Source organism: Hemitrygon akajei, chromosome 13, assembly GCF_048418815.1.
Source record: "Hemitrygon akajei chromosome 13, sHemAka1.3, whole genome shotgun sequence".
Taxonomy (NCBI): Eukaryota; Metazoa; Chordata; class Chondrichthyes; order Myliobatiformes; family Dasyatidae; genus Hemitrygon; species Hemitrygon akajei.
Window position 1 is genome coordinate 9,473,853 of NC_133136.1, and position 24,377 is coordinate 9,498,229.

General features: G+C 42.5%; 1 protein-coding gene across 14 annotated transcripts in view; it reads right to left on the reverse strand.

Annotated features, from left to right (window-relative positions):
- LOC140737630 (transcription factor 4-like) overlaps window positions 1-24,377 on the reverse strand; it is a 653,305-nt gene that overhangs the window by 54,489 nt on the left and 574,439 nt on the right. For 11 of the 14 annotated variants that reach the window (XM_073064119.1, XM_073064122.1, XM_073064118.1 and 8 more), the window contains 5 exons: window positions 24,046-24,178; window positions 19,030-19,097; window positions 13,888-13,966; window positions 12,121-12,197; window positions 9,409-9,612 (listed from right to left, as the gene is read on the reverse strand). In XM_073064119.1, coding sequence (XP_072920220.1) covers window positions 9,409-9,612; window positions 12,121-12,197; window positions 13,888-13,966; window positions 19,030-19,097; window positions 24,046-24,178 — 561 coding nt within the window. The remainder of the gene's footprint in view (window positions 1-9,408; window positions 9,613-12,120; window positions 12,198-13,887; window positions 13,967-19,029; window positions 19,098-24,045; window positions 24,179-24,377) is intronic. The other 3 variants (XM_073064114.1, XM_073064126.1, XM_073064127.1) reach the window with 1 other exon arrangement.

The following is a 24,377-nucleotide window of genomic DNA, read 5'->3' on the forward strand; positions in this document are numbered from 1 at the left end:
AAATGATAACCTCCAGGTGCTCTGGTTTCCTCCCACACTCGAAAGACATACAGGTTAGTAAGTTGTGGGTATAGTATGTTGGCGCCATACACATGGCAACAGTAGCGGGCTGCCCCCAGCACATCCCTGGACTGTGCTGGTTGTTGATGCAAATGATGCATTTCACTCTATGTTTTGATGTTCGATGTAAGTGTGATAAATGAAGCTAAACTCTATCTTTAATCTTCAGTGTACTTTGTCAGTGTTTGTATTGTTTTTCATGGAACTGAGGGAGCTGGACCATAGACATATATGGTCTGGTTGTTTTTTTTTACAAATATTCTCATATGTACCTGCACATGCCAGGACTGGGCCTCTAAGCCATGGCGTCACCTGGCGGGTGTCAGAGCAGGTCAACAGATGATATTGGTAAGCCGGGGGTCTGGACTATATACATGTATATTCTATATGGGTTTGTTGGCTAGTATGTGCGAGGATTGGGCCTCGAGCTGTGGTGGCATGGGGGGGGGGGGTGGGGTGGGGTTCGGAATTCCTGAATGTGTTCTTGTGTCTGATTGTTGGTAATGTGTTTTAGTGGCTTGACCCCAGAGTAAGGCTGTCTCATTTGGCTGTATTCATTATGGTTGAGTGTAAACTAAACTTGAATTGAATAATTCTACTGTATGTCATTATTTTCCTGTAAATGCCTGCAAGAAATGAATCTCAAGCAGTGTATGGTGACATAAACACCCTTTGATAATAAATTTACTTTGAACTTTGAATTAATCTTTAAAGCTCAGGAGATCAAAGGTGCCTGCACAATATATGCCATTGTTTAAAGAAATGACAGCATATTAAAGCGTAGATTGCGACTCGCATCCAAATAAAAGTATCTCCATATGTGTCAGCGCAAAGTCTGTGAAGCATTACACTGACACAAGTCAAATACTTGAGCCGTTCAAGACTGAAAACTTAAAGGCTTTTTGAGCACTGCACATCATTCCTGCAGTAAGATTTCAAGAGGAAACCATCTTGTTAAGTGTTCTTGTAGATTTATTGGGAGTTTTGCAAATAAAATAAGAACTTACAGATGGTTAATAAACACAATTAAAAGAAATAAGGGGGGAAATACTTTGAGCTCTTCCAGCATGCTTGTCATTCTTGTTAAAGAAACAGCAGCCCTCCCAAGCCTCATGTGAATTGAGTCAGTCTGTGTCGGCTTTCTACATGTTCCCAGGCACCTGCTTTAGTGATGACCTCAGGGCCCCTGTCTCAGCTCAGACTGTCACCCAAACAGCTTTACAAACAACGCACAGCTGTTTCCCATCTCCACTGCAGAAAATCAGAGCAGCTTTAGTTTCATTAGTGACCACCACTCCATGGCTACGGCTGCCCGATTCTCAACAAAGTAATGCTGAAGAACTCAAAGTAAAAAGATGCCCTTTTAATTTCTGTTCAGTGATCAAAGTTCAAAGTAAATGTATTATCAGAGTACATACATGTCACCACATACTACGCTGAGATTCACTCAATCGAGGAGAGAGAGGAAGAGAGGGAGAGAGAGGGAGAGAGGAAGAGGCAGAGAGAGGGAGATGGGGAGGGGGGATAGGGGAGAGAGAGTGAGAGGGGAAGGGGGAAAGGGGTAGAGAGGAAGTGGGAGGTTGTAGAGGGAGATGGAGAGAGCAAGGAAAGGGAAGAGAGGGAGAGATGTTGTAGAGAGAGATGAAGAAAGGCTGAGCAAGGTTACAGAGTGAGGCATAGGGGAAGAGAGTGGGGGGGAGAGAGAGTGAGAGAGAGAGTGTGAGAGAGAGAGAGAGGGACTGAGAGAGTGTAAGAGAGAGTGAGAGAGAGTGTGTGTGAGAGAGAGAGAGAGAGAGAGAGAGAGAGAGAGAGAGAGAGAGAGAGAGAGAGAGAGAGAGAGAGAGAGAGAGTGCACAAGGGAAAGGGAGAAACAAAACTGCTCGGCTTTTCACAGCATTCAATCCACTATTGTGACTCTCTTAAGGAACATCTGATATCAAACTAAATAGTAAATTAAAACAGTGTTACTCTGTTTCAAAGACTTTCAAAGTTTGTTCCATTGCAAGTAATAATGCCCAAACACAACCTGGTGATTAAACTGAGGGACCTTGTATCCAAATGGTTTCTATATTTACCAACCCAGTAAAACTGAACTATTTTAAAATTACTGGGTTTAATACACCTTGGTAGAACTTCATGAAAATGCAAGGTCACAACTCAGTATATCCACCCTTGCATCCAAATGGCCTCTTCATCCATTACAAACACTAGTTGAAATAAGGTTTTAATTCTTCTGGGAAATGCACTTTCCTCAAAACTGTGATCAAAAGGGATTTATTGAAAATCAGCTAAAATACTGGCAATTAATCTTTACCAGAATATCATCAGTGGGTCACGAACTAGAAAGCTGATAGGTTTGATGGCCTGCCTTTGCTGTGGAAACTGAAATGGTCTACCTTGGTAAAACTTATCAGATAGGATGTCCCATTGCAAGTAACACTTCCAGAATAGAAACTGGTGATTAAACCGAAGGTCCCAACTCAGTATAAAACCACTCTTCATTCACATTTAGACTAAGATAGCAAGACAAATTGCTGCTTCTGAAGGTTCAAGTGAATGTTGATTTTTGTGGGTTAGATCACACCCAGGTGAATCATTGGAAGCGTCAAATAAAATCGGTCAGCCCTGGTTCGAATTGTAGACAAAGAAATGACAGTGGTTCAGTAAAGAGCACGATCAGGATGGCAAGAAAACTGAAAACAAAACCCCCAATACAGGGCAAGAACATTCCTTTCTTAAAAAACAATGAAGTAGAAACATAAACGCCTTGCAATTTACATTTAGTCTACTTATTTTATAACAATAATGTAACATAGTTTGATGATTCAGAATGAACTGAGAAAAGGAGGCAGAGAAGAGAGAGGAAGGATGGAGGAAGGGAGAGAGGGAGAGAAAGAAGAGCGCTGGGGAGAGAGTGTGTGTGTATGTGTGAGAGAGAGAAGGATAGAGAGAGGAAGAGAGAGGGAGGGGACAGAGAGAGAGGAAGGGGGAGGAAGAGGGGAGAGAGAGAGAGGGAGAGGGGAGAGAGGGGAGAGAGAGAGAACGGGGAGTAGGGTAGAGAGGAGGGGAGAGAGAAAGAGAGAGGGAGTAAAGGAGAGAGGGGGAACAAATGAGAGAGAAAGAGAGAGGGGGATGGCGAGAAAGAGAAAGGGAGAGGGAAAGAGAGAGAGAAAAAGAGAGGGGTAGAGGAAGTGAGAGGGAAAAAAATAGGAAAGAGACAAATAAACTATACAGCCTGACAACTGTGTCTCTCTACAACATTCAGTCCACTATTGTATCTCAGACACCAAGTAACAGTGAAGCAAGCAGTGTTATTAAACATTAACAGCTATCTTAGCACCATGTAATTTATTTCATAAATATGTGCTGGGCTCATCAGAATGAAGATTGTGATGAGAGAGACTGGTTTTACAAAGCAAAATAGGCTCTTTTGTTCTATATTAAAAGCAGACCTCACTGGATTAGGTAGATATTCCACAGCACTGAAACATTAAACATTAAACAAGGGGCACCACGGTAGCGTGGAGGTTAGCATGACGCTATTACAGCTCGGGGTGTTGGAATTTGGAGTTCAATTCCAGCACCATCTGTAAGGAGTTTGTATGCTGTCCCCGTGAATCACACGGGTTTTGTCCAGGTGCTCCGGTTTCCTCCCACAATCCAAAGACATGCTGGTTGGTAGGTTGATCAGTCATTGTAAATTGTCCTGTGATTAGGCAAGGGTTAAATTGGAGGGTTGCTGGGCAGTGCTGTATCTCTAAATAAAAAAAAATAACACACACAAATTGCGGGAGGAATTCAGCAGGTCAGGCAGCATCTATGGAGGGGAATAAACAGTTGACAATTTGGGCTGAGACTCTTCATCTGGACTGGAAAGAAAGGGAGGTAGAGGCCAGAATAAGAAGTTGAGGGGAAGGGACGCAGCACAAGCTGGCGGTTGATAGGTGAGAACCAGGTGAGGGGGAAAAGTGTGTGGGAGAGTGGGGATGATGTGACAGGCTAGGTGGTGATAGGTGGAAGTGGCTTATATAGTCTGATTTAAGGTTGATAGAAAGTAATAAATATAATTAATAAAGAAGTGGGCAGCATGGCAGCCGAACGCTTTGTAGTGGCAATGATTTGGGTTCGATTCCTACTGCAGCCTGGGTTCCCTCTGGGTGTTCTGGAGGAAACCCAGAGTCCAAAGACGTATGGATTTTGTAGGTTAATTGGTCACGTGGGTATAATTATACATCGTGGGCTTGTTGCTCCTGCTACCATGCTGTATCTCTGAAATGCAATCTAAATCTAATCTAAAATACGTACAAAATATAGGTAAGAAAGTAATGATAATGCCACTAGAGGTGACAGCAGTACTTTTTTGGCATATTTGATGAAAATGTACAAAGCAGTGAATTATGCTGGCGAACTTAATTTGGTTGTAACACAGAAGTTGAGAATTATATCTATTGCTCTGCTGTCAAACCTAACCCTGCCATTTGAAGCTAAAACAAAACCCTTAAATTATTTAACAGTGTTGTTGAAGAGCAGCAGCTCATATTCTGGCTTTCCAGTCCCAATGAAAAGCCTTGGCCCAAAACGTCATCTCTCTATTCTCCTCCATAGAAGCCACCTGACCTGCTAGTTCCTCCAGCACATTGTTGACATTGCTCTGGATTTCCAGCGTCTGTAGAGTCTCTTGTGCTTATCATTTTTTATTTGTCCAATTTGTTATTTTTCTACCTCTTTCCTGTGTGTAGCCTCAGATTATAGTCTCCAATGAATCACATTCTTAAATGATGACTGTAGAACGTTCCAGCAACTGTGTCACAAAGTCCAGTGGAGCTTGTTCATGGTTATTAAGGGAACATACACAAGCACAGACAACAGCAGGAGGATAGGAATGTGCATGTAGCTGGAACAGGAAACTAAATCTGAAATCGGTTAAAAACTGCTTCCAACATAGTAACTATTACTTGTTCTATTTCTCAGAGATTTTTTTGCAGAATCTCTGACAAATTTGCCAGGGCAATGTGCAAGAGTGAGAGTTTTTACTTAAAGGCCAGCAATATCATGAAGGATCCCACCCACCTTGTTTATGGATTATTTGTCCCACTCCCATCAGGGAAGTGGCTACGTAACATCCACACCAGGACCACCAAACAGTTACTTTGCCAAGCAGTAAGGCTGATCAACACCTCCACCCACCAACGCACCCCTCTACATCCACATCATCCAGCATCACGTTATGAATATACATAACAATTACTTGTACACTGTGTTTCATAGGATTACTTACAGATTTATATTTATTGTTATGTTTTTGCTGCATTGGATCCGGAGTAACAATCATTTTGTTCTCCTTTACCCTCCTGTACTGAAGAATGACAATAAACTATCCCGAAATTTGAAGCCTAAGATAAACCTGATGTGATTCTAGAAGGCAGATTTGTGCGTATGGTAGCATCAACAAGCACAGAGAGTTTGTGCAGAGACTGGAAGTGAAAAATCACTGTTCGTCACAGTGTCCTGTTTGTTGGCTGAAAGCTCCCAACCACACTATGGCTAGCAAACACATTACTGATGGATTAAACGTCAACTGTTTATTCATTTCCATTGGTGTTGCCTGACCTGCTCAGTTCCTCCAGCATTTTGTGTATGTTGCTCTGAATTTCCAGCATCTGCAGAACCTATAGTATCTTATTGGTGCCTGCTGACTGCCGAAACTCACCAGCTCGCAGGAGAATTTTATTAGTGTGCGAGACTGTTAATTTCCCTTTTGGGGGGAATAAACAGTTGATGTTTCAGGCTCAGACCCTTTATCAAGGCTTGAAACGTTAAATGTTTATTCCCCTCCATAGATGCTGTCGGACCTGCTGAGTTCCTCCATCATTCTGAATGTGTCGCTCTGGATTTCTAGCATCTGCAGAATTGTGTGTGTGTAGGCACACGCATATGTTAGTGCGTGTAGGATTAAGTGCTCTGGTTAAAGAAGAAATCTCATTTTGATAGCATAACATAGCAATATGTATACAAAACATAAGACCAAAAAACACAGGAGCAGGATTAGGCCATTCGGCCCATTGCATCTGCTCCACCATAATAAATTATGACTGTTATATTATCCCTTTCAACCCCATTCTCCTGCCATCTCTCCATAACCTTTGACACCCTGATTAATTAAGAACCTAACAACCTCTGCTGTAAATACACCCAATGACTTGGCCTCCACAGCCGTCTGTGGCAATGAATTTCACAGATTCACCACCCTCTGACTAAAGAAGTTCCTTCTCATCTCCATTCTAAATGAACGCCCCTCGATCCTGAGAATGTTAGGATATGTTAATAAATATCAGCTACATAAAGTATACACACAGCTGGGATTGACGCTTGTCTACTAATCATAAGTGCAGAAGGTACAGTCGAAAGGCATTGTTTACAATGCAATAAAACAAAAGGGTCTGGGGTATGCAGTGAGGGAGAGGTTCCAACCTCCTGGTCAGCAACATGTGTTTCCATTGCCAGCCACCCACTGTTACTTTACTGACAAGCATTTGGCTTCATCTTTATGACCTGCTTCAAGCATTCAAATTCCCAAATGTGGAAAAGATTACTCTCCTGCTCCCAGAATTCTTTTTGAAGTTGATTCCTACCAGCGGGATGGAAACTATCAAGTAACCCAAACTGGCTTTAAAGTGACCATGTACAGATGCTTCGCTTTGCAATTAACTGAGAATATTCATTCCCATAAAAAAAAATCCCTGCAATTTTCACCAGGTATTCCACTCCAAAAAGAAATTCAACATTCGGTATGCCTCACAGTACAGGCGACTCATGTTTCATTCTCGCTGCTGCTTGTAAGGAGTACGCTCTCCCCATGGTTGCGTGGATTTCCTCTGGGTGCTCTGGTTTCCTCCCACAGTCCAAAGATGTAGAGTAATAGGGTAATTGATTATTGTAAATGGTCTTGTGATTAGACTAATGTTATTTAGGTAGGTTGTTTAACAGCACAGCTCGTTGGGCATGAAGAGCCTGTTCCATGCTGTATCTCTAAATAAATAAGTAAATGCTTTGGTAAATACTTTTCATGATTACAAACAACAGACATGGTGAGGCGACACTTCACCTGTGAGTCGGCTGGTGTGGTATACTGCATCCAGTGCTCCTGGTGTGGCCTTTTATATATTGGTGAGACCCGACGCAGACTGGGAGACCGTTTCGCTGAACACCTACGCTCTGTCCGCCAGAGAAAGCAGGATCTCCCAGTGGCCACACATTTTAATTCCACATCCCATTCCCATTCTGATATGTCTATCCATGGCCTCCTCTACTGTCAAGATGAAGCCACACTCAGGTTGGAGGAACAACACCTTATATACCGGCTGGGTAGCCTCCAACCTGATGGCATGAACATTGACTTCTCCAACTTCCATTAATACTCCTCCTCTTCTTACCCCATCCCTGATATATTTAGTGTTTTTTTCTCTCTCTGCCCATCACTCTGCCTGTTCTCCATCTCCCTCTGGTGCTCCTCTCCCCCCTTTCTTTCTCCGTAGGACTCCAGTCTCATGATCCTTTCCCTTCTCCAGCTCTGTATCCCTTTTGCCAATCACCTGTCTGGCTCTCAGCTTCACCCCACCCCCTCTGGTCTTCTATTGTTTTGCATTTCCCCCTCCCCCTCCTACTTCCAAATTTCTTACTATCTTTCCTTTCAGTTAGTCCTGATGAAGGGTCTCGGCCCGAAACGTCGACAGCGCTTCTCCCTATAGATGCTGCCTGGCCTGCTGCGTTCCACCAGCATTTTGTGTGTGTTGGTGAAACCACAACATTTTTTGGCAATCAACTTGAAGTGGTCAAAAGCATTTTCTTGCCAAATACTTTCGTGATTTGGTGAGGGTTTAAAACACAGGTACCTGAAGGAAACAGATTACTGTGTCAGTCAGGAGGCAGAGCTATAACTTATAGCAATGCTATCCTTATGGGCCTTGTTTCTTAAGCCACCTCCTCATAACACCTCACAATGAATTGCAAGTTCAACAGGAAGAAGGACTGCCCCTTGATACTTACAAGCCTCACCAAGCACTTGCAGGTTAGTTGTTAGAGGAACACTGTTAGATATTGAAGTGTTTTTCTTGATTATTTCAAGGTGCAGATGTCCACTGGGAGTGCTGTGGCAGGTGCTGTAAGGCATTTTCCTGACTTCAAAGCTTCTATACAAAACGCTTGCTTCTAGAAATTGGGTACAATGGTAGGCATTCCCTCAGGATTAAAATTAGAGCAGGAGAATGATGTATGGCAAGCAAATAAACATATCATCAGTCCTCAGGGAATACTTCACAGTTGGGAAGGATACAAGAAGAGTGCACCGTAGCATAGCTATTAACGTGATGCTAATACAGCTTGGGGCGTTGGATTTCGGAGTTCAATCCCAGGGTCCTCTGTAAGGAGTCTGGATGTCCTCTTCATGGAATGCAAGGGTTTCCTCCCATAATTACAACAATTACCTCTTGGATACTCAGTAAAATGCAGTTTTGTGGACTAGACACTGGCAAACACAACTCCTGTTCTGGGCTGATCTGAAAGCCATTAAAACTGTTTTCTTTTATGATGTCTCAACCACAGTGGCTTCACTGTGATGCCTACACACCTCAAGATCAAGATCCAAGTTTACTTATCACTGGTACATCGAAACACAGAGCAAAATGCATCGTTTGTGTTAACAACCAACACAAGTGTGTGCTGGGGGGCAGCCCAAAGGTGTTGCCACACATTCCAGCACCAACGTAGCATACCAACAATGCTCAGCAGAACAAGGCAGAGCACACCAAACAACAAAACAACAACAGCAAAACAAACCCCCTTCCTCGCTCCCAACCACCATAAACATCACGGTCCTCTAACCCCAGGACAGACCGTCTCTTTCAGCTTCCAGCCTCCAGTGGACACTGACACATAGACACCGGGGCTTCGACTTTGTCAGGAGAAATAACAGATCATTGATATCAGATTACACTAATCTTTTTTCTCACACAAAAAAAAGACTTGCTCTCGTAAAACATGCAGAACATTGACTGTGGCTGCACCTTAAACATTACTATCAATACTCAAAGCCTGTCCAAGCTGCTGTATATTCTCGAAAGAAAAATCAATCTGATTGTTGCAAATGCTTCCAAATAAATTACCTGAAACTCCAAAACTTCTATAGAAAATTACATGTAGCATTTATGAAAAATATTAAATGGAAAAGTAAGATAAATGGTATTTGCACGTCTATGTTTAATTACCAAAATAACAAGCCACTGAGTACATGCAATGTATTAGCATTTGTAGACAGATAACTTTCAGGCAGATGTTCACATAGATGCTCACCATTAAAGAGTGTCTGTTGGTTGACAGCAGACCTGTCCCATATCCTGATCCCAAGCCACCCATTGGCCCATTGTGTGACGCTCCTATTAAATTCTGCAAATCGCTATGGCTACTGGGCATGGCTGTCGACGGTCCCACGGCATGGTTCCGCAGGACGTGTATGGCATCGTCTAATCTCTCCAGGCGGTCTTCAATCCGGGTTTGCTAAAAAAAAATTAAAAATCTGTAATCAAAAGCCACATAAATATTCTCAGCTATTTCACTGATTGAGATTTATGGTTATTTTAAAGCTTAATAATACTTTAAACTTGTCAGGGCTGATCATAAATGTAATGTACAACAACACACACAAAATGCTGGAGGAACTAAACAGGTCAAGCAGTATCTATGGATGGAAATAAACAGTCTACATTTTAGGTTAAGACCCTTCAGCAGGACTGATGTGCTTGAGTCAATAAATATAACATAATTAGTTAATATTAATTAAAGAAAAATATTTGTTTACAAATTTGACAGTGTCATTTTATAAACATCATCTCTCCCATATTTGAATTGGAAATGGAAAATGGAACTGCTCAGGAAAACCGGTTAGCACTGGAGCATAATTGTTAACCTAATTCTAACCATGACTGTGACATGGGTTTATTTGTCGCTGCTGTCTGTAAAGGGTTTTTACGTTCTTCCTCTGACTGCGTGGATCTCCTCTGGGTGCTCCTGTTTCCTCCCACATTCCAAGGGCACTTGGGTTATTAGGTTAATTGGTCACATGGGTGCATTTGGGCGGTCTGGGCTTGTTGGGCAGAAGGGCAGTATCTCTAAATTTTATCTGGAAATCTGACCCACTGTTTTCTTCATTTTATGTGGAGATCTCAGATCGAATCACTTCATGCATACATTGTTTGCACCCATTTCCTGTCAAAGTCCTGCCCAACAGGGAGTTGTTGCAGACACTTCTCTGCACAATTCACCTGGATTTCTCTGTCATCTATGGTCTCACTTTCAAGGACTCTACAACTCATCTTCTTTCTATCTATTTATATTTGCACAGTTTGTTTTCTTTTGCACATTGGTTGTTTGTCAATCTTTGCAGTTTCTCATTGATTATTGTTTTTATCTGTACTGCTGTGAAAGTCTGCAAGAAAATGATTTTCTGATCAGTATATGGTGACATATAACTAACTACTTCCTTTATAATAAATTTACATTGAATATTGGAATTTACTTTGAACTTTAATACCTTTAAAGATATTACACATCAGATCTGATGGGCTACTCAGCGGAAACATTCCTTTACTAATTGCCAATCAGAACACTAAGTCAGCCAATACGATCTGAAAAGCTGCCATCCAATGCATGTCTCAAACACTCGCAAACTGGGCAGATGAATGAGGGGGAAAGTGAAAGCCTTAGGACTCCACTCCACTATGAGCATCTGTTGATTAAAGATTAACTTTATCTGTCACATGTGTATCCAAACATACAGTGAAATGCATGAAATCAAATTGGTGACGATCGCGACGAGCAGACTGCAAGTATCACCCTGCTTCTGCAGCCAACGTAGCATGCCCACGACTCACTAAACAGGTACTGAACTGTGGGAGGAAACCAGGCACCTGGAGAAGGTGCACACAGTCGCAGGGAGAATGTGCGAACTCCTTACAGACTGTGGGACCCTGATCTTACAGCTGGCACTAGGCTACCGGCTCACTGCTTAAAAATAAAAGTGTAAAACTTCATTTCCAGCCCCGATAAAGGGTCTCGGCCCAAAATGTTTACTGTTTATTCCTCACTATAGATGCTGCCTGACCTGCTGCATTCCTCCAGCTTCTATGTGTGCTGCACTGGATTTCCAGCATCTGCAGAATCTCTACTGTTTTTTATAAATAAAAATGCCTTCTGTGTTCTGATATTTGGATCACACTGAAATCAGCTGTTCTTCAGTCATATTACATTAAGCCAATACTTTAAAAATGTCACGATATTGCACCTCAAATAGACAACATTTTCTGAAGATTCACCTTAATTTACAGGGGTATGGGGAGTCTAGGGTGTCCAGGAAGGGCCAGCACTTTTAGAGAAGGGGGCTGTTGTGTCCATTCCAGGGCCTCTCACTCACCTCCGGTCCCCACCAGACAATCACCTCTCACCTGTGGCTCCAAGTAGCTGTTTGCATGGGACAGCGGCCACACTCCTGTACATCACTTCGACAGGTGGGCCAAACCAGGTGAAGGTAGCTGGTGGGCCTCAAACCTCAGCAAGACAGGGACATGCCTGTCGTAGCATGGAAAGTCAGCCCTATCGGACTAGATGGATGAGATGAGATGAGCGGGGAGATCCAACGGTCATGAAGGTGGTTCTGCAACGTTCCATGGACAGCAAAGGGCATGACAAGGCAGAGAAGAAGTCATGGTCATCCACTGCAACCCCAGTTTGTGACAACTACTCGTACCCCAGGATCCGGACTTCCATGGTCACGAGAGTGGAACTGTCTCAGTGTAATGGCTTTTCCAATTTAAAAACTCTCCTGCACAGGTCTCCTGTCAATGTTGGACATGGTGAGCAACCAACCAGAGGCATGAAAGAACAAAGCACAGATTTACTTAACCCATGAAAATACTTTTCCAGACACTACCAGATCAAATGTGTGAATGGATTCGTGAGTCCAACAAACTTCTGGTTGAACATTACAATTTCTTTCATTCGTAGACCTACCAAAGAGTGAAGAGGGCCTTCGTAATTAGGAGAGGATGGACCCTGGCCTCCATTTCTAGACCACACAGAGGTACCTGCTAAAAGTAGATAACAGAATTAAAAATCGGGTGTGCAAGATGAAAACAAAAGAGGGGAAGTAACGTAACAGACCAACAGTAGATAGGGTTGTTAATAAGGCACATGGTGTGTTGGATTTGCAAGATCTCTTGTGTTTATGATTTGGCCTTCAATAGTTGAGACAATTAAGTTGAAGAGTGGCCAGGTAATGTTGCAGTTCTATAAATCCCTAGTCTGGAATATTTTGGAATATTGTGTTCAGTTCAAGATGCCTCATTATAGGAATGATGTGGAAGCTTTAGAAAAGGTGCCGAGGAAGTTCACGGGGATGCTGCCTGGATTGGACTGCATGTCCTGCGAGGACAGGCTGAATGATCTAGGGCTTTTACACCACTAGCAAGTCAACTCTTCTCCTCCTTTGCTCTTTGGATTTGATAGAGGAACTGGAGGTGCACCTGATTGTAACTTAGGTGCTTAGGGGGAGATTCAAACAAGAGGACATGATTTGAGAGTTAGGGGGCAAAAGTTTAAGGGTAACACGAGGTGGAATTTCTTTACTCAGAGAGTGGTAGCTGTGTGGAATGAGCTTCCAGTAGAAGTGGTAGAGGCAGGTTCGGTATTGTCATTTAAAGTAAAATTGGATAGGTATATGGACAGGAAAGGAATGGAGGGTTATGGGTTGAGTGCGGGCCAGTGGGACTAGGTGAGTGTAAGTGTCGGCACAGACTAGAAGGGTCGATATGGCCTGTTTCCGTGCTGTAATTGTTATGTGGTTATAACCTTAAATGGAAAATCCAACAAAAATGAGTGGGTACGGCCCAGTCCATCCTGTGCAAAGACCTCCCCGCCATTGAGCACATCTACATGGAGTGCTGTTGCAGTAAGGCAGCATCTATCGTCAAGGACTCACACCATCCAGGTCGTGGTAGGGACAGGTACATTAGGGACTCTTAACTGGGCACATGGACGATAGAAAAGTGAAGTTATATAGGAGGGAAGTGTTAGAATGATGTTAGTAGGTTGAAAGATCAACAGAACATCAGGGTCAAAAGGGCTAGTAATGTGCTGCAATGTTCTACACTAAAAATAATGGCCTCTGTACACCTACTTGTTAAGGTAAATGTCTAATTAGCCATCATGTGGCAGCAACTCAATGCATAAAAGCATGCAGACATGGTCAAGAGGTTCAGTTGTTCAAACTAAACATCAGAATGGGGAACAAGCGTGATCTAAGTGACTTTGACCATGTAATGATTGTTGGTGCCAGAGGGGGTGGTTTGAGTATCTCTGAAACTGCTGATCTCCTGGGATTTTCACACACAACAGTCTCTAGAGTTTACAGAGAATGGTGTGAAAAACAAAAAGACATCCAGTGAGCTCAGTGGGTGAAAACACCTTGTTAATGAGAGAGATCAGAGGAGAATGGCCAGACTGGTTCAAATTGACAGGAAGGTGACAGTAACAAAAATAACCACGTGTTACAACAGTGGTGTGCAGAAGAGGATCTCTGAATGCACAACACATCAAACCTTGAAGTAGATGGGCTACAGCAGCAGAAGACTACAAACAAAAATAAATACTTTATTGTCACCAAACAATTGATACTAGAGCGTACAATCATCACAGTGATATTTGTTTCTTAGTGGCCACTTTATTAGGTATCTCCTGTACTCAAAACATATGGTCTGTTAGGAGGGTGGACTATTTTACCTGTGTGAGTTGGCGGAGATCCAACAGGCGTTGATGGATTGGAAGGGAAACTGGTGTTAGTGTGGTCTGGTGAATAGATCTATAAAACAAAAGCAGAAATTGTTTCATTAACAGAAGAGATTTTCACAGTCTACTTACAGAGTATACAATAACAATGCAGGGAGGCTGTTCTTTTTGAACTATACTGATTATTTGTCATCAACACTGTATAAACTGTAGGTCCATTTGTCCTAATGTTGAGCATTTTGCATTTCATGCAAATTTTCAGCTGTTTGGCAGTACTTTTCCCAAGTGTGAAGGATGCAAAAATGCAAGATTTTTTTTAAATCCCAGTGCAGCTTAGGATATGAAGTCTGAAAAATGGATTTGGTATGGATCACAAAGTGAGCAACTTGCAGTAAGGATGGTGGGGAGTGAGTGTGAGAAGCAGCGGGAAAGATCTCTTACTCTCTAATGCACAGCCATTATATAGGTTAGCATGCCATTGTGGGCCAAAGGGCCTCTAAAGTGCTGTATTGTTCTGTGTTCTATGTTCAGAATCAGCTTTAATATCACTGGTATATGTTGTGAAATTTGTTGATTTGCAGCAGCATTACATGGCAATACATAATAATAAAATATAAATTACAATAATAAATAAAATAAATACATATAAAATTAAATGTAATAAGTTGTGCAAAATGAGAGAGAGAAAAAAATAAAAAAATGGTGAGGTAGTGTACATGGATTTATTGCCCATTCAGCAATCTGATGGCAGAGGGGAGGAAGCTGTTCCTAAAATTCTGAGTGTCCGTCTTCAGGCTCCTGTAACTCCTCTAAGGGTACAGTCAGAATTAGAATCAGAATCATGTTTAATATCACTGACAAATGTGCAATTTGTTGTTTTGCAGCATCAGTACAGTGCAATACAAGCTCCTGTACCTCCTCCCTGATGGTAGCAATGAGAAGAGGGCATGTCCTGGTGATGGGGACATGCCTTAATGATGCATGCCGCCTTTCTGAGGTGTCACTGTTTGAAGATGTTCTCGATGCTGAAGATGCTCCACCATAGCTGAATTTTCCCTTTTCCAGTCACCAATGGAATCCATGCACTGATTTTCCAGCTCTGCCCTGAACTATCGCAGCTTTTTGGTTCCTACTTTTTGGATAGTGGGGTGCAGATCCGTCTCTAGCAAAGGAAGTGTAATGCACTCGTTCCTTCTTCTAGCCTGCAGATCAGCCTTGGGCAAGATGAAGCAGCTGCTTAGCCCCCCCGCCATGGAAGCAGGTAGTGACACCAGGCAGCCAATCTCTGAAAAGTATTGATAATGGCCCAGAAAAGGCAATGGCGAACCATTTCTGTAGAAAAATTTGCCAAGAACAATCATGGTCATGGAAACATGGAAAGACCATGATTGCCTAAGTTACATGACATGGCATACAATGAACAAAGTCCCAATTCAATCAGGGCCCTTGCCCCTACTCCATTCCAACTCACTGAGGCCCAGTTTCTCAGACTTCCTTCCAACCTGCTTGGGTCCTAGATCCCAGGCTTCCTTCCAATTCACTCCCAAGGACTAATTTACTCGGCTCACTAGGAAATGAGATACACACCAGTTCTCATTAGAGCATCAGCAGTGGAAAGGGAGAGCAGTTTCAAGTTCCTAAGTGTCAACATCCCTGAAGATCTATCCTGGGACCAACATAGTGATCCAATTAAGACCATTACACCATCAGATATAGTAGCAGAACTAGGCCATTTGGCCCATCGAGTCTGCTCCGCCATTCAATCATGGGCTGATCCAATTCTTCCAGTCATCCCCACTCCCCTGCCTTTTCCCCACACCCTTTGATGCCCTGGCTAATCAAGAACCTATCTATCTCTGCCTTAAATACACCCAATGACTTGGCCCCACCACCGCTCATGGCAACAAATTCCACAGATTTACCACCCTCTGATTAATGTAATTTCTCCACATCACTGTTCTAAATGGTCATCCTTCAATCCTGAAGCCATGCCCTCTTGTCCTGGACTACCCTACCATGGGAAATAACTTTGCCATATCACAAAACAACAAACTTCATGACATATGCCAGTGATATTAGGATCCTCTTCAGTTTGCGTATAAGGAGAAGGTGGGAGTGGAGGATGCTATCACGTTTTTGCTGCACAAATCACTCTCTCACCTAGAGGGGGTCAGTTGTGCTGTGAGGATTACATTCCTTGACTTCTCTAGTGCCTTTAACACCATCCAGCCCAAGATCTTAAGGCACAAACTAACGGAGATGGGAGTAGACTCTCACATGGTGGATTGGATAGTGGACTACTTGACAGATAGACCTCAGTATGTGCGGTTGGGAGCCTGTAGGTCTGACACGGTGGTCAGCAGCACAGGGGCGCCGCAGGGAACCGTACTCTCTCCGGTCCTGTTCACCCTGTACACATCAGACTTCCAATATAACTCGGAGTCCTGCCATGTGCAGAAGTTCGCTGATGACACGTCCATAGTGGGATGTGTCAGGAATGGACAGGAGGAGGAGTATAGGAAACTGATACAGGACTTTGTGATATGGTGCAACTCAAACTACCTGCGTCTCAATATCACCAAGACCAAGGAGATGGTGGTGGACTTTAGGAGATCTAGGCCTCATATGGAGCCAGTGATCATTAATGGAGAATGTGTGGAGCAGGTTAAGACCTACAAGTATCTGGGAGTACAGTTAGACGAGAAGCTAGACTGGACTGCCAACACAGATGCCTTGTGCAGGAAGGCACAGAGTCGACTGTACTTCCTAAGAAGGTTGGCGTCATTCAATGTCTGTAGTGAGATGCTGAAGATGTTCTATAGGTCAGTTGTGGAGAGCGCCCTCTTCTTTGTGGTGGCGTGTTGGGGAGGAAGCATTAAGAAGAGGGACGCCTCACGTCTTAATAAGCTGGTAAGGAAGGCGGGCTCTGTCGTGGGCAAAGTACTGGAGAGTTTAACATCGGTAGCTGAGCGAAGGGCGCTGAGTAGGCTACGGTCAATTATAGATAACTCTGAACATCCTCTACATAGCACCATCCAGAGACAGAGAAGCAGTTTCAGCGACAGGTTACTATCGATGCAATGCTCCTCAGACAGGATGAAGAGGTCAATACTCCCCAATGCCATTAGGCTTTACAATTCTACCGCCAGGACTTAAGAACTTTTTAAAAGCTATTATTAATGCTTTTTGAGATAGTGATTTAGATGCATATCATATTTTTTACTGAGTTAAGTATTGTATGTAATTAGTTTTGCTACAACAAGTGTATGGGACATTGGAAAAAAAGTTGAATTTCCCCATGGGGATGAATAAAGTATCTATCTATCTATCTATTAAACCTAATTCTGATTCTGGAATGTAATAATAATGTGTAACATGTAATAAAGATGGATTAAAAACGTGTTGAGATATGGATAGGAGGAGTAACATTCTACTGCAAGTTTGACATCTCTTAAATCCTGAGGTTATTGGAGTTTTACTCTATGTAAATGTAATAACAGCTTTGTGCCAAGGAGTTTCTCGAGCTATCTTTAGAACAGATAATACCATTAAAAAATTTAATACAAAATCCAGTCAGACAGCCAAGACGTTTGTATTAAATATGTTACACCCACAAGTAATCATTTGTCAGAATCAGAATTAGGTCTATTATCACCAACATATGTAGAGAAATCTGTTGTTATGTGGCAGTGGCACAGTGCAAGACAAAAAAATACTACTAGTAACAAAAAATAAATTAATAAGTAATCCAAATAAAGATACCCTGTTTGGCACGGTTCTACTAAATGTTTTTTAAGTGTTTTGTGGTTCCACTTTTACATGATTACTAGATTTGTACAGGTTCCTTAAGACTGTCATAGCTGGGGGAGTTAATGGATAAACTCCCACTACCTATTAAATGCTCCTGTGGATCAAATAGCCTCCGACAGCCAAGTTGAGCTCCTGGCCTTCACATGTGGTTTAGCTGCTAAGCCTGGAAGAACTGTTTCTACTGACAGGAGAAAGGACAAAGGTAAGTTAGTGTCATCTTAGCACCAATCACACTTGGCAGATGGGGCTCATCAGCCATGGTTGGCATCACATCTAGAAGGAGAACGCTGATCTCAAACTTCTGCTGCATGGTGGCTATCCCCATTCATGGGGAAGGCTTCGGGAAAAATCCAGAGCTGGAGTCTCTAAGGCACTCCTATGTTGAGTTCAATGCTGACTGGTAACTCCTGCAACGCTGCTAGTGCCAAACTATGTCGGTCTTTGCCATTCCTGTGGATTCATCAACTGTGTGGAATGGGGGAGCCCGCTGCACGTGCAACAGCTTGGTCTCCATATTGTACTGCCCTGATTTGCATATAACATGGAGAGCTAGACACAACATCCATGGTTGACGTGACCAATGGAGGGACTCAATCTCAATCTCAAGATTTGTACCACTGCTTCTAAAGCATTCGTTTCAAGAAAACCGGAAAATACACGTAAGGGTGTGATACCAACACTTTATAGGGCACTGGTCAGACTGCACTTGTAAGTAGTTTTGGGCCCCTTATCTAAGGATGTGCTAGCATTGAAGAGTCCAGAGGATGTTCATGAGAATTATCCCAGGAATGAAAGGGTTAATGTATGCGGAGCATTTGATGGCTCTGGGCCTACCCTCAGTGGAGTTTAAAAGAATGATGGGGAAGAGGGGGATTTCAGTAAAACCCATTGGATATTGATAGGACTAGATAGTCAGGACATCGAGAGAATGTTGGCTAAAGTCGGAGTGTCTAGACCAGAGGGCACTGCCTCAGAATGGAAGGACGCCTCTGTTGAACAGAGATGAGAAGGAATTTCTTTAGCCAGAGGGTGGCAAACCTACAGAATTCATTGCCATAGACAGCCATGGAGGCCAAGTCATTGGGTATATTTAAAGAAGAGGTTGGTAGTTTCATGATTAATCAGTGTCAAAGGTTACAGGTAGAAAGCAGGGGAATGGGGTTGAGAAGGATAATAAATCAGCCATGATGGAATGGTGCAGCAGAAACAATGGGCCGAATGGTATAATTCTGCTCCTGTGTCTCATGGTCCCATTGGCAACCGTCCCCATCTACTGCTCCCAGCCCCAAGCCATTTAGAAGAGTGAACAACAGTCTCTTCACTTACTGATGCAAGTGCCTTGCCCAGTGCATCGCCAGTCTGTGAGCTGCCAGATGATGCTCCTGCCCTGCTCACTAGGAGAGAGAAAAATAACGTTACTATTGTGTATTTCATCTGTCGGTAATATCTGAGTAAGCATATATACCGTTTGTATATATTTGTCTGCGTGTGTATGTATATATGTATATATAATTGTATATATATATATATATATATAGTTTAAGTATTCTTGTTCGATTAAATAATCCATTCATTATGGGTTATATGCAACACACGTTTATTGCATATGTCACTGCACACACATGATACCTGCACACATCGCTTAAAGACAACATTTCCCGGATTCCTGTCTTCATTTGAGTTTGTTTAATGTTTTGTAGTTACAAAACATAATAGTTACATCCTGTCGAACGACATTCCATCTTTACATTCCATAGGTTTGTGGAATACTGCGACTGATATTGTGTACTTTGATCTATAACGTTAGCAGGCTGATTTGAGATAGATGGGCGACACAGAAACATAGAGAACCTACAGCACAATACAGGCCCTTCAGCCCACAAAGTTGTGCCAGACATGTCCCTATCTTAGAAATTACTAGGCTTACCATAGCCCTCTATTTTTCTAAGCTCCATGTACCTATCCAAAAGTCTCATGAAAGACCCATTCGTATCCGCCCCCACCACCTTTGCCGGCAGCCCATTCCACGCACTCACCACTCTGTGAGTAAAAAAAACTTAACCCAAACATCTCCTCTGTACCTACTCCCCAGCACCTTAAACTTGTGTCCTCTTGTGGCAACCACTTCAGCCCTGGGAAAAAGCCTCTGACTATCCACACGATCAATGCCTCTCATCATCTTATACACCTCTATCAGGTCACCTCTCATCCTCTATCACTCCAAGGAGAAAAGGCTGCGTTCACTCAACCTATTCTCATAAGGCATGCTCCCCAATCCAGGCAACATCCTTGTAAATCTCCTCTGCACCCTTTCCATGGCTTCCACATCCTTCCTGTAGTGAGGCGACCAGAACTGAGCACAGTACTCCAAGTGGGGTCTGACCAGGGTCCTATATAGCTGCAACATTAGCTCTCGGCTCCTAAATTCAGTTCCACGATTGATGAAGGCCAATACACCATATGCCTTCTTAACCACAGAGTCAACCTGCGCAGCTGCTTTGAGCGTCCTATGGACTTGGACCCCAAGATCCCTCTGGTTCTACACACTGCCAACAGTCTTACCATTAATACTAAATTCTGCCATCATACTTGACCTACCAAAATGAACCACTTCACAGTTATCTGGGTTGAACTCCATCTGCCACTCCTCAGCTCATTTTTGCATCCTATCAATGTCCCGCTGTAACCTCTGACAGCCCTCCACACTATCCACGACACCTCCAACCTTTGTGTCATCAGCAAACTTATAAACTCATCCCTCCACTTCCTCATCCTGGTCATTTATAAAAATCACGAAGAGTAAGGGTCCCAGAACAGATCCCTGAGGCACTCCATTGGTGACTGACCTCCATGCAGAATATGCCCCATCTACAACCACTCTTTGCCTTCTGTGGGCAAGCCAGTTCTGGACCCACAGAGCAATGTCCCCTTGGATCCCATGCCTCCTTACTTTCTTAATAAGCCTTGCATGGGGTACCTTATCAAATGCCTTGCTGAAATCCATATACACTACATCTACTGCTCTTCCTTCATCAATGTGTTTAGTCACATCCTTAAAAAATTCAATCAGGCTCGTAAGGCACGACCTTCCCTTGACAAAGCCATGCTGACTATTCCTAATCTATCATATCTCTCCAAATGTTCATAAATCCTGAACTCAGGTTCTTCTCCATCAACTTAACAACCACTGAAGTAAGACTCACTGGTCTATAATTTCTTGGGCTAACTCTTCACTGTTTCTTGAATAAATGAACAACATCCGCAACCCTCCAATCCTCCGTAACCTCTCCCGTCCCCATTGATGATGCAAAGATCATCGCCAGAGGCTCAGCAATCTCCTCCCTTGCCTCCCACAGTAGCCTGGGGTACACCTCATCCGGTCCCAGAGACTTTTCCATTCACGAGTTTTCGTATTTCCATACTGGGGAAAGTTCGCAATTCTCCCAGATTTTCCCTTCTGAAAGCCATTTTTCTATTCTAATGGAATTTAGGATATACCAACTAAACAATCTCCCTCAAAAGATAACTGTCAGGTCAGCTTGTTTTGAACTACGCTCGTAAACTGTGGATGTCAATACCTAAATCTATAAGGGATGCAGACTCAGTTGACACTTTAAGTATCAGTTCGAAACCCATCTATTTAACCTCGTTTTTAAATAATGTCTTTTTGTCCCTTTTCATGCTTGCACTTTTATCCCATTGTAAAGTGCTTTGAACTGCATCATCTCTATGAAAAGTACTCTATAAATAAACTTGTTCTTGTTATTATATATATGTTATAAAATAGCAGTGCTTGGAACCAGCTGCTGCCTTCTGTCTAATTTAGTGTTCAAAGCTGGACAGACAGAATGAGGATAGGTCTCAGCATGTTTAATTCAGAAAATAAAAGTTTGAGGAGAAACAGGCACTCTCGTGAAGGTTACATGTCAGTCACAAAGAGGACAAAGCGGGAAACAGTTCCCGGTGTACCTATTTATAACAGATGATCAGATGGATCTTTGAAAACAGATCAGAGGCAAGAAATTCTTCTACAAAGGGAAGTGGAAAGATGCTTGGGGGGGAAGATGGGTTTGTACGGAGCATGGCAAGCAAACAAGAGAGTAGGATTATAATTGATGGCTTCTATGGAGAACAACAACAGTAAAGCTAACATGTCAATGCACCTGATTCAGGGCACTCATTTCTGGAAATCTGAATCAGAGTTACAAAAGTTAGGATTCTGGGACAAGCTAAGCTGAAGTGTGGCAGGCTAAGAGAAAAGCTAAATAATATAAAATTAACATTTTAATGTAAGGACATTCTGTGTAAGCAATCAAACACTGGATGCTCAGGAAAAGGACGTAAAGGAAAATTACTTTTATGAAGCATAAACCATTTCACGACAAGGATAAGCTGAAGTAAACAGGATTAAAGTTAATAATAATAAATACTCGAAGTGAAAGCAAGATTTATGGACAACACAGAGCAGAATTCCTTTGGATTTCCCCAGCATGGATAGGCAAATGAAAATGTAAATTTTTTATGTGTCACTTTAATGAAAGAGGTTTGAAATGTTTGGGGACTTGTCTGAGTGAAAAATGAGTTTGGGCAAATTATTTCTCTGGAGGGAGAGCAGCCTGTGTCACTCTTGTCACAGTGGTACCATAGTCTGTCAGAGTGAGGTGATGATGTTTATCATGAAGTCTGTAACATTGCAGCTTTCTAAAGCAAAAACTCTTTTCCACACTCCTTCTTATGAAGACAGTGTTCTTTTATTAATAATAAGGCTTACTCAGTCTTACACAAACCAAAATTCTACCTTCAGACATTATCCAAGAATTTAAAAATGTGGTCAATGCTTATGGTTTGAACATTACAGTACCAAAATCCACCAGAATATTTTTCGTCTTCATGACTAATAGTCCACATAGAACTAACAAAAGCAGCAATTTTCCTTATTTATTTTCATTTAGAGATACAGTGTAGAACAAGCCTTTCCGGCCCAGTAATCCACTGATTTAACCCAAGCCTAATCACAGAACAATTTACAATGACCGATTAGCCCACTTACCATAGTCATTGGACTTTGGAAGGAAACTCTCGGGTCACGGGGAGAACGCACAAACTCCTTACAGGCAGTACCGGAATTGGACTCCGAACTCTGACAGCCTGAGCTGTCTTAACTTTGCACTAAATGCGACACTACTTTGGAGCCACAGAGGATCTACAAAAAAACTTTGCAATCCCACTCTGGATTTCATATCCATTAGAAAAACTAATGATGTTATAGTTTAACAACTCATACTATTATGTTAATTGAATTCTTAAGATAGTACAATATAAAAGACGGCTAATTATCTGACCAAATGTGCATGTTTACTCATTTCCAAAGATGCTGCCTTACCTGCTGAGTTCCTTCAACATTTTGTGTGTGTTGCTTAGGTGAATCATGTATTCCTTTGTCCCAGTGTAATAAACTAATTAGCTTTTAATTATTTATTTGGAGATAGAGCACAGAAACAGGTCCTTCTGGCCCAATGAGACATGCTACCCAATTACACCCATGTGACCAATTCACATACTGCTTTTTCCCCAGTGAAATAAATTGGTTAGTTTGAGTCAACTGGTGTAGGAATCACTCAATATTCATCAAACTACCAAAAGGTAATAATGAAAAGTTATGAATTGTGATTAGAGAAGTTGTTCACTTCAACCATGCACAGACAGAGTAGACAGACAGTATCTTTTTTCACAGGGTTGATATGTCTAATACCAGAGGGCATGCATTTAAGGTGATAGGTGGCAATTTTAAAGGAGATGTGAGGGGCAAGTTTTTTTTTTACACAGGGAGTGGTGGGTGACTGGAATGCACTGCCTTGGCTGGTGGTAGAGGCAGATACAATAGGGGGTTTTGTTTAGATAGGCATGGTGAATCTGTGGAATTCAATGCCACAGACGGCTGTGGAAGCTAAGTCTTTTGAGTATATTTAAAGCAGAGATGGACAGGTTCTTGACTGGTCAGGATGTCTAAGTTTACGGGCAGAAGGCACAAGAATGGGATTCAGAGGGATAGTAATTCAGCCATGATGGAATGGCGGAGCAGACTTGTTGGACTGAATGGCCGAACTCCGCTCCTATGTCTTATGGATGTGAGGAAAATGGAAGGATGGAGACATTGTGTAAGCAGATGAGCCATGTGATTACTAATTTAATTGGTTCAGCACAATATTGTGGGCCGAAGGGCCTGTTCCTGTGCTATACTGTTCTATGCTCTATAACATCAGTTAATGCTCTTCTTCCAAGTTACTGACGGGCACCCTGGAGTTCTGAAAGATGCAATATACTGTTCCCCTCTGTACTCACCCATGATATTGTCTGTTCCATTGGCCGGAGGTGTGCAGGATGAGGCACCATAGTGATTTGTGCCACTGCGGTGGAAACTGGACATCGGTGGGAGACTGGCATTGATGTCCGTCGAGGAGTGTGATGGGTAGTTCTGTGGGAATAAATGAAGAACAAATGATTAGCTTACGTTTCTGTTCTACATTCAGTACCATTTCGTCTTCAACTATCACTTTATATCTGTGTGTATGTTATAGGTACATGCACCATTCAACGTGTGCATTTTAGGAAAATACTAACCAATCAGATCCTTTTAAACTTCACCTTTCACCCTTAATCCATGACCTCTTGTT